The 17,639-nt window shown below is 48.7% G+C and overlaps 1 protein-coding gene across 1 annotated transcript in view; it reads left to right on the forward strand.

Annotated features, from left to right (window-relative positions):
- LOC134568528 (selenoprotein Pb-like) overlaps nucleotides 1-17,639 on the forward strand; it is a 30,743-nt gene that overhangs the window by 12,231 nt on the left and 873 nt on the right. Inside the window, exons 2-4 of the mRNA XM_063427165.1 lie at nucleotides 3,022-3,247; nucleotides 3,621-3,833; nucleotides 5,564-5,699. Of these exons, the coding sequence (XP_063283235.1) occupies nucleotides 3,042-3,247; nucleotides 3,621-3,833; nucleotides 5,564-5,699 (555 nt within the window). The 5' untranslated portion in view covers nucleotides 3,022-3,041. The remainder of the gene's footprint in view (nucleotides 1-3,021; nucleotides 3,248-3,620; nucleotides 3,834-5,563; nucleotides 5,700-17,639) is intronic.

The raw sequence follows: 17,639 nt of genomic DNA on the forward strand, positions 1-17,639 counted from the left end.
ACGGCTTACTCTGCCACGATAGCGGTCGTAAGCCTGAACATTTTACAGTATAACACAATAGTGACATATAGGCATTGCACATTTTTATAGTAACGTAACGGTAAATAAGAAGGAACTAGCGAAATTTAACAGTTGTTGCTGAAGACAGGTAACAATGGTATCTGGCGTTAGGGTAGAGTGACAACTGGATTTAAGTTGTGAGGGTAGTCGTGAAGGCACAAGAGGGTCTCAGCAGAATAGTCGGCTAGCTAAGCTTTGTCGGGTCAGTCACCCCAAAACTGTGAACCCTCCTGTCTTGCAGTCATGTGGGTGGCAGTACTTTGTTTGCTGGCCTTCACTCTTTGTCAGGAGCTGTGCTTGGGCTTGTGTAGTGGGCGTCGGGTCGGTCAGTACTCAGTTGGGGTAGTGTTTGCATAAGTAGTGGTGGTACTTTTTGATGTTCTCTTGCGTGTCACCCCGAGGGTCCACTTGACCAACAGGGGGGGGGGGTGTCTGGATACGTCCTAGTCGTGTTGGCTATGTGTGGTGGGAGCAGAGAGGTGTCTATGTAGTCGATCTCCTAGTGCTGGCATCTGGAGATAGTTATCGGTCACAAAAACATGTGGAGGGATATTGGAAAATCGGATCAGATCCTGGCGCCATGGGGCTACGGAAAAACATGTTATTATGCAGTGTCCTAGTAGAGTCAATATGCGGCTAGTGTGCCCTTCAGGGTGCCCGTGCCCCAGCCTCCTCAGATGGTTCTTGTCTAGATTGTCTCGGCACAAAGGGTTGAATCCGTTCCGGGTTCCATTCAAGGGTAGGTCTTGTGGTCTTCCGGGGCGCCGTATGGTGCACGGTGTCCTGGGGTAGGCCTAATTCTTGTAGCATGTTTCGGGCTTCTTGGAGGTCGTGGACCACGTGCTTGTTTTCACCCCTTGTGATGAGAAGGGAGCGGTCTGGACGCCATCTGTACGGTATATCCCTCTGTCTGAGGAGCGTGGTAAAGGGCTTTAATGTGCCTCTCCAGGCCAAGGTATCGCCCGTTAGGTCTGGAAAGAATGATAGTGGATGGCCTTCAAATATGAGTTGCGCCCGGTCCCTAGCCGCTGCCATGGTTGCGGCCTTGTCTTTTCGGAACTGGAAGCGTAGTATAAGGTCGCGGGAGGCTGTCGCTCGGGCTTTGGCTGGCTTTGGGATCCGGAATATGCTTTCTAGTGAGATGGCCTTGGCTGCTTTTGGTGTGTGTAGGGCAGTGAGTAGCCTGCGTACATAGTGAGGTAGCTCTTCGGTGGGCACGTCATCAGGTATCCCCCGTACCTTAATGTTGGCAGCTCTGTGCCCATCCTCCGCCGCGGTGAATCACCGCTCGAGTGCTGTGGTCTTTTGTTTGAGGAGCGTAATCTCCGATTGCATGGAGGTGATGTTTAGGTCTTGTGCTGCCGAGGTGCCTTCCAGGGTGTCTAACCTCGAGGTGATGCCTTGTAGCTCCGCGCGGAGGGTGGCGATGACCCCTTGGAGCGTGGATTGCAGGCCTGCCAGCAGATTCTTCAATATCGCTGTTGTAATCGGTGCTCCATCAGGGTCCTGGGGCTTGGACACGGCCACCGGTTGTCTCGGTGTTGCTATCGTGTCCTCCTCCAGGGAGTATTCGTCCGAGAGGTCTGAGTACGTGTCGGCGAAGGTAGCCATCTTGGGCCCTGAGGTTTCATGGGCCTGTCTCCACATTGCCCCAATATCGTGGTTCTGGCTTGGTCGATCCGGCTTCGGCTTTTTGGTTTTTCGACCCATTAGTGTTCTGCACCCTTGTGCCGATAGCTGTGGCTTTTTTAGACGGTTTTGTCGGGCCGTAGCAACGTGTTTTGTTATATTTGCTCAGGAGCTCCGGCGCCATGCGACCTCTCTGCTTCGCAGTTAGACTCCGCCCCCGTTAACCCTATATTTATACGCGGCATTAATGTTACTCGTTAACCCTATATTTATACGCGGCATTAATGTTACTCGTTAACCCTATATTTATACGCGGCATTAATGTTACTCATTAACCCTATATTTATATGCGGCATTAATGTTACTCATTAACCCTATATTTACACGCGTCACTCATTAATGTTACTCATTAACCCTATATTTACACGCGTCACTCATTAATGTTACTCATTAACCCTATATTTATACGTGGCATTAATGTTACTCATTAACCCTATATTTATACGCGGTATTAATGTTACTCGTTAACCCTATAATTATACGTGGCATTAATGTTACTCGTTAACCCTATATTTATAAGCGGCATTAATGTTACTCATTAACCCTATATTTATACGCGGCATTAATGTTACTCGTTAACCCTATATTTATACGCGGCATTAATGTTACTCGTTAACCCTATATTTACACGCGTCACTCATTAATGTTACTCATTAACCCTATATTTATACGCGGCATTAATGTTACTCATTAACCCTATATTTACACGCGTCACTCATTAATGTTACTCATTAACCCTATATTTACACATGGTATTAAGGTTACTTATTAACCCTGTACTTTCACTTGTTTACACATGGTATTAATGTTACTTATGAGTAATGTAGAGAGAACAAAAATGATAATGAAAATTATAACATTTGTAATAAAAAAATTCATATACAATTATATATATATAATTGTTTATCAAATGGCAAAAGTATTTTAATAATTTTATTTACATTTTCTTGTAACAATGTCCCATTTTGAAATTATCGCTAAAGTGAAATATTTAATTTGCCTATATTAGCCTACAATTACCATTTTAGTGAATAAGCCCCCTATTCCCTGTATTGTGTTTCCCACGTTCTCCATGTCTGTATAGGCAGCAGACCAGGCACTCAGAGCTTGCTTATATGGTACCTTTAATCTATGTGGACATGTGAAATAAACATGTATCTATTTACCAGGTTGTTAATATGGGAAGAAAATGAAGATGTTCAATCTGTGTCCCATATTGTAAAAATATGTCTAACCTGACATTGCTATCTACCTCTGTGCTTCCTTTTCTAGGCTGCTAGTGACGCTCTGTGATGAAGCTTCAAGGTTTAGTTCTGAGCACCCTGTTGGGGCTGCTAGTGACCCAGACATCATCACTGCCGATTACACCTTTCATCTGTTCTCCCGCCCCCGTCTGGAGCATCGGGGATGAAGTACCCATGAATAAAACACTTGGTCAAGTGACGGTCGTGGCCCTTCTTCAAGCCAGCTGCAGTTTTTGCCTGGTGCAGGCAGCCAAGTTAGTAAACCGGGGGCTTATTTACATAGAAGGACCCTAAACAAATAGAAAAAAAATTAACAATCCCTGTTTGTCTCCACTGAGCTAAACAAACCAGGAAGTAACATGACCAGTTGTCTGATTGACAGCCAGAGGGGTGTAACCAGGTTAATTTATAAAAGTGGCAATTTCTATTAAAATGTGCACTTTTTGTAAAATAAAAAAGAGGACACCCTCTTTACATATAAAGTATTTTGTCACATTAAACTGCTTTAGGGGTCTGGAGTGTCCCTTTAATATATTTTCCTTGGGCCATGAAGGTATTTTTTGTATTATTTGAATGTGCAGGTCCTCCAATAAACCATTTTTCTGGTTTTTTTCTGTCTTCTTGTAGCATGGGTCCCCTGAGTGCGAATCTGACCAGACAGGGCCTGGACAATGTCAGCTACATTATAGTGAATGACCAGAGTGCGTATTCACAGCACTTGTTTCCTCTCCTGCGGAGCAGAGCCCCAGCTCACATTCCCGTGTACCAACAAACCCTCGAACAGGAGGATGTCTGGGAAATCCTCAATGGGGACAAAGATGACTTTCTGGTCTATGACCGGTAGGTGGCAGTAGACTCATGTTTTCAGACCACAGAATAGCAGCTCTGCTCTATATATTTTATACGTTGTTTATTTGCCTGCATGATATCAATATAAATGATGCAAACTGGATTGGTATTTCCAAAGCTACATATTTTTTCCATCATGTATGTAAAAAGGATGTAACACATGATTTGCTGGAATTTCTCTTATTTTCTTTCAGTTTTTCATAGCAATCTAATGTTTATGAAAATACTAAATATCTGCTTGTTGAGTTGGACTTTTAATTCAAAACGTATCTGTAAGGCAAGTTGTCTATGTATGTCTACAGAAAGGACAACTCATTTCATAACGCAGACATTCAAAGTCTATAATCCAAAAATTATTATTACTATCCAAATATTATAAACCAAAAAATATTATTATCCAAATATTATAATCCAAAAATTATTATTATTATCCAAATACTATAATCCAAAAATCATAAACAGAAAAACGTTTAGAGTAACATTACAATTACATTGTATGTTTTATATTCTTATTTTACAAAAGTTAAAGGGTTATTCCAAGCACCATGACCACCATGGCCACTATCAAACCGTTTGCCACATTCCCGGGGAAGGTCTAAGACTTTAATATACTCTTGCAGGCTGAGTGTAGTAAAATTAATATTTATCTGAGCAGAAATACTGCTCTCATTGCAACCTGACATCTAATCACCGTTGGGGACATGCCGGGTAGCGTCAGTGCCCCAGCCAATCAGCAGTGAGCAGATGGCGACCCCGACTGCTTCTTACACGAGACGCACTAATTTATTTTCATATCAGATGATTATTTCTGGCCTCCTGGGCAGTTCTATGTAAAAACATCGCCCAGTGGCATTCGATATTCGAAAACATGGCAGCAACCTGCTCAGTGCTCATTGCTTTGGCACAGGTAGGTTCCTTTCCATTGCTGTGTTTGACTCTCTTATCTTTCTGAGAACAGGAATGGCAGGTAAGTTGGCAATACCCACAACTGTGGCAGATCCTTATACTGGCTGGTTTATATTTAAATAAATGCATAATATCTAATGTGCCACATTCGTTTGGCCGAGTAGAACAAATCACTGTAGGTTGGTGGCTCGCCTGTTAATCAGCAAAATACATTGCTCTATGACGTGTTTGGATTTGCAGTTTAGATGGAACTTTGACGAGTATTCACTATAGTATGACTTGTAGTAACTTTGAAAGTGAATTTCACATTTTATTCCAAAAAAAAAGCAGAATTACGCTAATTAGGCTTTGTTTTAATCTTGGCTATTTTTGCCTTATATTTGACATTCACGTTACATTCCCAATAATTCACAGTTTACCAAATAACTCTGAAGAACTCCTGTGTGAACATAAAAATCCGTAAATAAAAGTATTGAGTTATTTTCTTCCATTGAAATCATTTACACATGCCGTGTTATAAACCCCCTATTCACATGTTTGGATGCTGAATGGACTAATAAATTGCAAAATTCAGTCTGAAATGCACGAACTGTGGCTATAACGGAGATGGAGAATATATTAATTTTCCCTATTTTGGCCTAAATTTTGCGATTTGTTTTTTGGTAAATAAATATACATCTTGTCTTGCACACTGTAATGCCTTGCACACTGCTGCCCCCTGCTGTCCATTCTGGTGCAATACACTGTGCTTTGTAAATGTTTTTTTATATTTACTAATACAATGTGACGTCTCTTTCTATGTTTTTACCCCCTAGGTGCGGTCGCCTTGTTTTCCATTTGCGGCTTCCGTATAGCTATCTCCATTATTCCTTTGTAGAGGTTGCTATTCGTACCACTTACTACAAGGACCTTTGTGGAAACTGCAGCTTCTACTCAGACGTCACTGCCCAGGTAAATGCTTGAATGCTGGGTTACTGTAATCCACTATCCTCCGTACATTGATCAGACACAACATTAAAACAGCCGGCCCAATATAATGTAGGTCCTTCTCACGCTGCCAAAACAGCTCTGATGCATCGAGACATGGACTCCACAAGACCTCTGAACGTATCCTGTGGTATCCGACACCAAGACATTGGCAGCAGATCCTGCACGTTGCGAGGTGGGGCCTCCATGAATCGGATTTGTTGTTCCCGCACATCCCACAGATGCTCAATCGGATTGCGATCGGGGAATATGGAGACCAAGGCAACACCTTGAAGTCTTTGTCATGTTCCTCAAACCATTCCTGAACATTTTTGCAGTGTGTCAGGGTGCGTTATCCTGCTTAGAGAGGCCACTGCTATCAGGGAGCACCATTGTCATGAACAGGTGTACGTGGTCTGTAGTGGCGGAACTAATGTAGAGAGGGCCTCTTCTAGCATAACCATGGCCAAAAGGTAGATCCCCATCTGTTATACAACTCCCATGATGCTTTGCCAGCTGGTTTTTACTACAATGTCCCCATTCTTGCAGAGCCGTATTTGTGCAGTGTTTGTGTTTGAATTTAAGCATGTTATGTGTGTTTGAATGCATGTATATGTTTGTGTGTAGTGTTGTGTTGTTGCTATCTGAAAGCAGAGCTGTATTTGTGTGCAATGTTTGTGTTTGAATGTGTTTACATGCAGAGTTGGCGTTTGAATGCTGGGATGTACGCACATACACATCGAAACACATACTGACACATACATAAACATACACAGATGCACACATATACACACATATACAAATATATAAACACAGATAATACATATAGGTGATGGCGTACATATGCACAGATAGATCCACACATCTACACACACTGTCATAGGAACACATATTTTAGCCATCCCCTCTGCTTCCAATTCTTTTTGGTGCAGGGAGGTAGCTTTCCTAGTTTCCAGTGACCTATGGCTGAGTCTGATGGGAGTCTGTCTCTCTCTGTTCTCTGGTCCTTGTCTTCCTACTCTTTATTGTCATCCCCTCTCTCCCTTTCCCGCACTGCTCATTGCTAAGCTGGGAGGAAGTGATTTGTACTCACTTCCTCTCAGCACCACGGCTTTACGCACTGTTATCAGGCCATGGAGGCTGACCAGACCCTTGATGAAAGATGGCCTTCAGATAATGGCCAATAGGTTTGCGGCCCCCATGTAGCCACACCAGCCGCACTTGCTGTAGTTCCGCCACTGGTGGTCTACAGCGATCTCTAGGTACGTGTTACGTTTCAAGGTAACATCCACATGAATGCCAAGACCCAAGATCATAGCAGAACATTGACCAGTGGCTCGGCAGGCCTGCCTTCTTCCCATAGTTTCCCCAGGTAAACGATGCACACACCCAGCCATCCACTTGATCTAAAAGAAAACACGATTCATTAGACCAAGCAACCTTCTTCCATTGCTCTATAGTCCAACTCTGACGTTCTTGTCCCCATTGACGGCGCGTTTGGCAGTGGACAGGGGTCATCATGGGCAAACTGTGATATACTGTGTGTGTTTTGACACCTTTCAATTATGGTCAGCATTAAGTTTTTCAGCAATTTGAGGTACAGTAGCTCTTCTGTGTGATTGAAACAGACGAGATAGCTTTTACTCCAGTGCAGTCTTAACAGACTGAAAAAACACACAGAGACTAGTAAATACACACAGATGGTTGAATACACACAGACTGCAGTAAGGGGTGCAGTGTATGTGTTTGTGTGTAGGGGTGCTGTGTGTGTGTAGGGGTGCTCTGCGTGAGGGTGTGAGGGGTGCAGTATGTAAAGGGTGCTGTGTGTGTGAGAGGTAGCTGTGTGTGAGGGTGCTGTGTATGAGGGGTGCTGTGTGTGTGTGTGTGAGGAGTGCAGAGTGTGAGGGGTGGTGTGTGTGTGGGGGGGGGGTTGCAGAGTGTGAGGGGTGCTGTGTGTGTGTGAGGGTTGCAGATTATGAGGGGTGCTATGTGTGAGGGGTGTTGTGTGTGAGCGGTGCTGTGCGTGTGGTGTTGCAGTGCGTGTATTTGAGGGGTTCTGTGTGTGAGGGGTGCTGTGTGTGAGGGGTGCTGTATATGTGTGTGTGAGGGTGGCAGAGAGTGAAGGATACTGTGTGTCAGAGTGGTTGTGTGTGTGAGAGAGGTGTGTGTGTGTATGTGAGGTGAGGGGTGATGTGTGTATGTGAGGAGTGCAGAGTGTGGGGGGGTTGCAGATTGTGAGGGGTGCTGTGTGTGTGAGGGTTGCAGAGTGTGAGAGTTGCAGAGTGTGAGGGGTGTTGTGTGTATGTTTGTGTGCTGTGTATAAGCGGTGCTGTGCGTGGGGGGGTTTGCAGTGCGTGTGTGTGATGGGTGCAGTGTGAGTGAGTGGTGCTGTTTGTGTGAGGGGTGCTGTATATGTGTGTGTGAGGGTGGCAGAGAGTGAAGGGTGCTGTGTGTCAGAGGTGTTGTGTGTGTGAGAGGTGATGTGTGTGTGTGGCAAGGGTGCTGTGTGTGGGGGGTGTTGTGTGTCTGTGTGTGAGGGGTGCTGTGTGTCAGGGGTGCTGTTCGTGAGGGGTGCTGTGTGTTTGGGGGGTGCTGTGTGTCTGTGTGTGAGGGTTGCGTGCTGTGTTTGTGTGAAGGGTGCTGTGTGTGTGTGTGTGTGTGCGAGAGGTGCTGCAGGTGTATGATGGGTGCTGTGTGTCTGTGTGAGAGGTTCTGTGTTTGAGGGGTGCTGTGTGGGGGGGGGTTCTGTGTGGCTGTGTGGGGGGTGCTGTGTGGCTGTGTGGGAGGTGCTGTGTGGCTGTGTCTGAGGAGTGCTGTGTGTGTGTGAGGGGTGCTGTGTTTGTTAGGGGTGCTGTGTGTGTGTGTTAGGGTTGCAGAGTGTGGTCCGGTGGTAAGTATTATATATCTACAGCATGCAGCTCCTCTGGCTGCAGGCTATCTTCACTCTTTCTGCAAGCAGAATATTGTGTAGGAGTGTTGCCATGGCAATGCGCGGCAACGTTCCACACAGCATGTTCATGGGAGGAACTGCCTTCCAGGTCCCACCTCCATCTCTCTCTTACGAAGGGCCTTTGGGCTGGTGAGGGAGATATTTGATCTTCCCACCGGGCCGAGAGCGCCCACGGGAAGAAAACCAGGCCAGCTCTCTATGGTCCAGCAGGGGAGATCAAAGGATCTCGCCTGTCGGCCTGGGCACCTGGGCATTGCGGTGGGGCCCTCATACTTGTGGGGCCCCCAGGCAACTGTCCCTTTGTGCTCATTGAGAAAGACAGCCCTGCTTCACTCCCCATGTGCATCAATGAGTCTTGGGCACCCATGACCCTAACGCAGGTTAATCGGATGTCCTTCCTTGCACCACTTTTGCATACCAGGAACACCCCACAAGACTTGCCTTTTTGGAGGTACTCTGATCCATTTGTCTAACCATCTCTGCTTGGTCCTTGTTAAAGTCATGACATATGCACCGTCGTTATTCGGCAGGTGCTATTTTAGTTTACCTTAAATAAAACACTGACACCGAATTTATCTGTTGGATTATAACGTCCACAGCTTTATTAATTATTAAATATATAAATAAATAAATTAACAATTTAGGGTCATTGTCCAGCTAACATTATATTACTATCCCCCCGCACAATACCCCTGACAATGACCCTATCTTTTGAACAATAATTAACATTCACTTAACATATAACCAGTAACACACGGCCTACCAGAGAGGCCCCAAAACCATCTGTTAACTGTAGGGGTGTACCCAGACACCCCTACCCCCTAGGTTTGTAGCCACCGAAGAGCTTGAACCTACCAACACTCTAATCCATCTGGCCTACTCCAGCCTAGGCCTTGGCCTGTCCATTCCCAATTCCAGCTAACTCCTGGCTTTAACACGCCCTGCTCCCGCCGCTGTGACCAAACGGGATCAAAACTCAACTATAGGGAGGGTGGGTGGGACAAGTGACAGGTCAGTGCAATTCAGATTAACTGGCTCCTCACTTAAGATGGCCGCCTATTTACACTACCTGACTCCTCCCCTACTTAGCCCCGCCCTAAACAACCCATAACTTTCCACCTGCCTACTTCCTGGCCTTGTCAAGGCCCACTCCCCTGTTTCACTGTTCCATGGGCTTCATGACATATGCACCGTCGTTATTCGGCAGGTGCTATTTTAGTTTACCTTAAATAAAACACTGACACCGAATTTATCTGTTGGATTATAACGTCCACAGCTTTATTAATTATTAAATATATAAATAAATAAATTAACAATTTAGGGTCATTGTCCAGCTAACATTATATTACTATCCCCCCGCACAATACCCCTGACAATGACCCTATCTTTTGAACAATAATTAACATTCACTTAACATATAACCAGTAACACACGGCCTACCAGAGAGGCCCCAAAACCATCTGTTAACTGTAGGGGTGTACCCAGACACCCCTACCCCCTAGGTTCGTAGCCACCGAAGAGCTTGAACCTACCAACACTCTAATCCATCTGGCCTACTCCAGCCTAGGCCTTGGCCTGTCCATTCCCAATTCCAGCTAACTCCTGGCTTTAACACGCCCTGCTCCGCCATAGCACATGACTTGATCCCTTAAGGACATGTGCGCCCCCCACCACCCTGAAGCAGGGCCAAGCTAATCCCTTCCTGAAAGCCTAGATTGAGCAAGTCACAACCCACGTCTGACAAGTGTACCCCGTCTCTCCTAAAATAGCCCGGCAGCATGTCCTCCAGTTCCCTATGCCGAACTACAATGCCCCCCACTCGCCGCACAAAACTCGCCATTGCCCTGTTAACCTTACCCCTGCATCGAGCCACTGCAGCTGGATCCCTGGCGTGCCGCCACGTGAAACGGGGGACCATTTCCGACCACACCACCACCACGCCAGGGACCAGGTCCAACAGCCGATCAACGTCTCTCTTCATCCGTCTAACCAACTCCCTTTGCGGAATCAGACCCAAATCATTCCCACCCCCGTGTAATAAAACTATGTCTGGTGCAGACCCTCCGGCCAACCTGCTAAACAACGTACTACTGAGGCTTTGCCAGCTAAACCCCCTAAAGCCAAACCAAGAAATCGACACTTCTCCTTGAGTAAAACCCAGCTGTGCTCCACTTCTCCGAACAGCAGCCCTCTTCTGAGCCCAATAGACATACGAGTGGCCCCAGATCCACACTCTCCATCCTGCAAAGAAAAACACGTTAATACCAAACAGATGGATTACACTTCCATCACAGCATAACACTGCCCTGCTCACACCAGCCTATCTGGTCTAACGTATGATCGAAAACGCAAGGATTCCCACCTCCCTATGCGTTTAATCCTCTCATCCCCCAGCCCCAGCCGTGCGGCCTCGGTTGCCGCCCCAATTCTAAAGGAGTGAGTCCCAAATTGCCCCGGCTCCAGGCCCAGCTTACTTACCCCCATCCGAAACACCCTCGCGAACTGGAAGCGCGACAGGGCCGAGCCGTCCTGGTGCACCAAGAAGCAACCCTCACCCCCCGGGCGCAATGCCCGGTACTCCGACCCCTTTTCAACTGGGCACACCCCTGACCCAGGCAGCCCGAACAGCACAACTGTGCAACCTTTACCAAAAATGTTCGTCTTCGAACGGCGTAACTGAATTTGCACCCTGTCCTCGCGAACCTCCACATCTGCGAGCTGAAGACCCCCAAGGCCCCTCTTGTTTGCGCTTACCAACTCCCCTATCCGAAAAGCCCCGAAAAAGGCCCACACAAATGCCACCGTGAACAATGAAACCTCGAATGTGGAGCTGCAAATGCCCGGTAGAACCCCCACCAGCTCCCGCAACAAGTCAAAGGACACTGGTCTACGCGTGTCTACCGTTTTCTTCCCCCTCTTGAATCCCTTCACTGCCTGCCGGACCATGAAGTGTTTGGTATCATCAACCCAGCCATTGAACTTAAACAGGAAAGCCAAGGCAGAGGGATGCCTATCCACCATGGCAGGCGACGCCTGAGCCGCGAACAATCGACAGAGCAACCACAAAAGTGCATCCAAGCGTTGCCCCTCCGTAGGGGCGCTACTCACCTGGGCCACTGTCTCGTCCCACAGTTTCCAAACCTTTACGTAGGACGCCCACGTGCTCGGCGCCAGTGACCTCCTCACACAGTCTCCAAGCAGGCCGTCCCGAGTTGCCACATCACACCCGGGCACTCCTGACCCTGGGCCAGCGCGTCCGGCGCAGCCTCCCGAAAGCGTTCCCACTGAAAACGAGACAGTGAGTCAGCCACCACGTTCTGGAGCCCCGGGATGTGCCTAGCCCTGAACACTATGTTGAATGACATACAACTAAGCACTAATTGTCGAAGCAGGCGTACCACCGGGGGCGACGAGGCGGTCAAGCTATTGATCGCTTGCACTACCGCCATGTTATCGGAGTAGAATACCACCTTTTTGTCAGCCAACTCCGTACCCCAGAGTACCACCGCTACAACGATGGGAAACAACTCCAAGAACGCCAAGTTCTTAATCAGAGGACTCACCTTCCACGGTTCCGGCCACGCCTCCGCGCACCACTTACCTGCCAAGTAGGCCCCAAAACCAATACTGCCGGAAGCGTCTGTAAACAACTTCATCGCGGCCGACGACACCGTCGGTTCCCGAAAGAACACTGTCCCGTTAAAGTTGCCCAAGAACTGTTCCCAAACCCCCAAATCGTCCTTCATCTCGGCCGACACCCGAATGTAGTGCGACGGCCGCCGCACCCCACTTGTTGCTTGCGCCAACCTCCGGCAAAATATCCTCCCCATGGGGATCACCCTGCACGCAAAATTAAGGCTCCCCACGAGGGACTGGAGCCCCCGCAAGGTCACCTTCCTCGCCCCCTTGACCACGTCCACTAGCTGTCGCAGATGCCGCAGCTTATCCCTAGGCAGCCTGCATTCCCCGAGCTCCGAATCAATTTCGAGACCCAAGAAGCTAAGGCACGTGGTGGGGCCCACCGTCTTGTCCCCCGCCAACGGCACCCCAAAGGTATGCGCCACCCGCTGAAAAACCCTCAGTACCTGAGCACACCGCTCAGAGTCCCGCGGGCCGACACACAGAAAATCATCCAAGTAGTGCACTACAGCACCCCCCGCCGATTCCGTGCGCACCACCCATTCCAAGAAGGTACTAAACCTCTCGAAGTACGCACAAGAGATGGAACAACCCATAGGCAGACACAAGTCCACGAAGATTGCACCCTCAAAGTGGCACCCCAACAGGTGGTGACAGTCCGGGTGTATGGGCAGCAGCCGAAAAGCCGCCTCCACGTCCACCTTGGCCATCAGCGCCCCACGCCCCGCTCTCCTAACCAGCTCGACGGCTTTGTCGAATGACGTGTAGGAGACCGAGCATAGGTCGGCGTCGATATCATCATTCACCGAAGACCCTTTCGGGTGCGATAAATGATGAATCAGACGGAACTTCCCCTCTTCCTTCTTGGGGACCACCCCCAATGGTGACAACCTCAGATTCGCCAAGGGCGGAGCCGGAAATGGCCCTGCCATCCTCCCAGCTTGCACCTCCTTGGCCAGTTTCTCCCGCACTACCCCCGGGTGTTCCCTGACCGACCTGAGGTTCTCACAAGGTGCCCCCGGCCCCGTGGCTTTGAAGGGAATTTTGAAACCCTCGGCAAAGCCCGCCCGAAGGAATTCTGCCACGGCTTGATCAGCGTATTGCCTTAGCCAAGGCAACATCGCGCCTACCTTCACTGGTGACACCCCCAGCGGGAGCTGTGGGAGCGGCCGCTCCCGTTGCTCCTCCCCCTGCGGCCGACTTACCTTTCTTGAAGCACCTGTTGACCCCGTGGTTCCCGCCGCACCCTGAGCATTCATGCCGGAATCTACAAGCGGATCCCCACTTACACTGTCCTTCGTTGAAGGCCCAGCAGGTACCTTTCTTTTGACCTGCTGCCACCGCCCCCCCGGGAGCGGTGCCGGCAGTCCCTGGAAAGGGCGCGTTCTTTTGCGCCATCATTAACCGCATCCAAAGCGGCAGGTCCATTTGGTCCCAGCGCATGGAAGGGTTGGCCGCCAGTCGCTGACGGAACTGCTCATCATACCTCCACCATGCCAACCCTCCATAGGTGCGGTATGCGTCCCCGATTCCGTCCAAGTAACAAAACAACTGAGAGCAGCACTCCGGCCGCTTCTCCCCAATAACACTGGCCAAAATGCAAAAAGCTCGCAGCCAGTTGCCGAAGGTCTTCGGTATCTTGCGATACCTCCGCCTTTTCTCCTCCTCTTCCTTCTTGGCGTCCTTCTTGTCCTCCTCTTTTAAATCTAAGAATTCCTCCAGGGGAAGAAGGGAAAATATTTCCACGAATTCCCCTTTCGCAATCTTCTCCTTCACCTCCCCTTTCAAATGGCAACCTAACGGCCCCGCAAAGGACACATGTACATTCTGACGTGCTACTTCCGTAATGTCCCCCCCCGTCACGTCGAGTACCCCGTCCCCCACCGATGATCCGTCAGGCTTATCAGTGGGCCGTGTTTCCTCCCTAGTACCACCTGTCACTCCTGAGGATACCCCCACCAACCCCGACCCACTGCCTTCACCCGCTGACCAAACCCTATCGAACCTAAGCGGCTCCCTATCCTCTGACCATGAATCTATGAATGACTTCAAACAATGTATGAATGTCCCCGGGTGTGGTGTAGAGGAAGACTCACCGCTGATGCCCCTGGCCGCCGCAGGCCGCGGGGTTGCTGTCCCTCCATCCGCCATTTCTGACACTGGAGCTCCCAATAGACGCCGACTCCTGCCCGCCTGGTCCCGCCTCGGAACCGCTGGTGAGTTGCTCCGCGACCTGTAAGGAGAAGACATCCTGGGTAGTCTGCCCGAGTAGCTCCCTACCCGCCCTTCCTCCCTACGCTCTTCTCCGACTGCCCTGGATCCTCTCCACTGTTCCTTCCGACCTCCCTTGCTGAGCGCTCCCCGTCGCTGTTCCCTGAAGCTCCTCTCTGAAGATCTCGATGCACTGTGCCTTCTGCTCCGCCTCCCTTCCTCTGACCTGGACCTCCTTCTCCTCTCCCTGACGCTGAACCTGGACTCACTGCGGCCTAGCCGTGAATGGCTCCTGTCCCTGCTGTCCCGTCCTCCCGACCAGCTCCTGTCACTGCTGCACCTGGCGCTGCTGCTGCGCCGCTGGCCGCCCTGGCCCTTTACTGCCGCATCCCTGTCACTAGGCCGTACCTGAGGGCAGCCGGATGGGCCCCCCCGCTCTATACTGCCACCCCTTGCTCCCCAGTATCGTGCTGAAACCACAGGCTCTCCCACAGCCGCTGTGCCTGGCCCCCCACCGGCCGCCCCGTCTGACTCTGCCATAACCCCTAAGGATAAGCCGCCTGTCGCCTTCCTAGCTCCAGAAACCCTCTGAGCCGCCCGACCCGCTCCGCTGTCCTCTACTCCTATTCTACTGAGCTCAGTCCTGGCCCTCCCTCCGGCCGCCCCTTCGGATCCCTTGCTGGCCTGGTCTCCCCGCACTGCCTGGCGGACCGCTGGTGCTGTAGTAACCCGACTAGCATTCCCACTTTGCCCCTCAGTGATACCGCTGGAGGTTGACTCACCGGGACACTCAGTCCGTTGCCCACTGGCCGCGTGGGTGAAGCCATCCGCAGCCGCATGGTCCGCTGGTGTTGCAGCCGTCCCGTTTCCTGCTGTCCCGCCGGCCGCCATTACGCGGGGGGCCTTCTGACCTCGTGGCCTCCGTTTTGCGCCCGCAGTCGCCTGCCCGGCGGGTCCGCCCGAAGGCGCCTGCCGCATTCCCTCCTCCGCCGCTGTACTCGGTCCGGCCTCCGACCCGCCGACCGCTGAAGGGCTCCTCCGCCGCCGGGCCGCAGGGGCCTCCCCCGGGCTCAACCTCTGTGGCGGCCTGGTCCTCCGCGCCGACCTCCTCTCCGGTCCCTCCGCGTGGGTGGCAGCAGCCCCGATCTGTCCATGCAGCCACGCCAGCCCTCTATCACGAACCGCCGCCCGAACTCCGTCCAGAATCTCCTCTAGGGACGCCATTACCTGCAGAGGGAGAAAAAGAAAAAGAACTCCGCCAACCAGCCACAAGTGACAGGTCAGTGCAATTCAGATTAACTGGCTCCTCACTTAAGATGGCCGCCTATTTACACTACCTGACTCCTCCCCTACTTAGCCCCGCCCTAAACATCCCATAACTTTCCACCTGCCTACTTCCTGGCCTTGTCAAGGCCCACTCCCCTGTTTCACTGTTCCATGGGCTTCACTCAGATCGTTTCGCTTGTCCGTTTTTCCTGCTTCCACCAAAAGAAATTCAAGAACTGGCTGTTCACTTGCTGCCTAACATATCCCACCCCTTGACAGGTGCCATTGTAACAATATAATTAATGTTATTCGCTTCACCTGTCAGTGGGTTTGCTGCTGTGGCTGATCAGTGTGTGGTATTAGGTTCACTGTTGTATCTGGGAGCTTTCTAATCCGTTTGGTCTTTAAAACAGGTTTTCCCTAAAGGTAGATGATCCTCAGATGTTTTGAAACCACAACTTCCATAATGTTTGCCATTCTAAAGGCAGGCCCAGCGCTATGGCAGTATCAGTATTACAGCACCTGTAGTTCCACATATTGGGCACCTTAGTGTTAAAATATTTGTTCATCTCTGGATCACAAGACAGACTCTGTATAACCAAATGGCTCTGTAATCCATCTCCTTCGTGACTGTGTGTAATGTTATATTCTGCTCTGTCTGCTCTGTCTGTCCCTTATTCTAATGAATACGACTCACTCTGATCCCATTATGGGAATCAATGTTTTCATTCATTGTTTTATCTGAGTGGGATACCTGGACACCAAATTTCGAACATTTGTTTGCATTGTTCAAAAAACTCCAAATTGTAAATGAATTGAAATTCAAATGGCAAAATTTGCCTAAAGGAGCCAAGCTGTGACGATAATTGAGAATTTTCTATATCAGTTATTTCAGCAGTTAATTCGGTTACTTTGTCATTCAGATTCCGGTTCAATGAGTTTATTAAATATCTGTGTTCGTGTTGGCGGCAGTCTGTTTTCATTTTTAAACCATGACGATCAGCCAATAATTAATAAAAGTAAGAGCTTGGCCTCGATTTAAAAAAATTTGGATAAGTTTTTCAAATAACTTTGTAGTTTTTGGAAAAAACTTTTAAAATGCTTTAATGATTTAAAAATATTTAGAATTTTCTTTTATATAGGTTTTGATATTTGATATTTTGTATATTTTAATATGTTGAAAACATAATTTTAAAAGCATATCCAGAAATATTAAATAATTGGAGAGCTCATCCCGGATTATTATAGGTACGTACACTTTTTATGATTGAGGATTAACTGATTGGTTTAGAGGGTCAGCTGACAGCTTTAGACAATCAGTTGCGCAATCGTTGGAGCAAAAAAACGCATGGGGGCCGTCAGGCACCATAACAACTTCATTTTGATTAAATTGTTATGGTGATTGGAGTGTTCCTTTAAATTGAGGCCCTTGATAGTAAATATCAGTGATAAGCTGGGATTGGCGTTATTTCATCGCCAGTAATGTCCCAAAGATACCAACCAATCTCAAGTTAGTCACTCGCTGGTACAGGACAGAAACACACGCTGTGTAAACTGTCACCATAGCAACCACACCCTTTCCTCAAATTAATTTTGTTGTATAAGCTTTCAAAATTATTTCATATTTTTCAATAAACTTTTAAAATTATTGTTGTAACATATTAAAATATCTATCTATCTATATATATATATATATATTAAAAAAATATATTAATATATCAAAAAATCTAAAAAATATTACAAATGTTAATGGGAAAGCATTGGCTTGGCTTAGATGATCAAGTTTGATGATCTCAGCCAAAGTTAAGAGCGCACTCATAGACCTTCAAATAAATAACATTAACATAATTGTTTACAAT

The sequence above is a fragment of the Pelobates fuscus genome, chromosome 7 (genome assembly GCF_036172605.1).
Source record: "Pelobates fuscus isolate aPelFus1 chromosome 7, aPelFus1.pri, whole genome shotgun sequence".
NCBI classification, from domain to species: domain Eukaryota; kingdom Metazoa; phylum Chordata; class Amphibia; order Anura; family Pelobatidae; genus Pelobates; species Pelobates fuscus.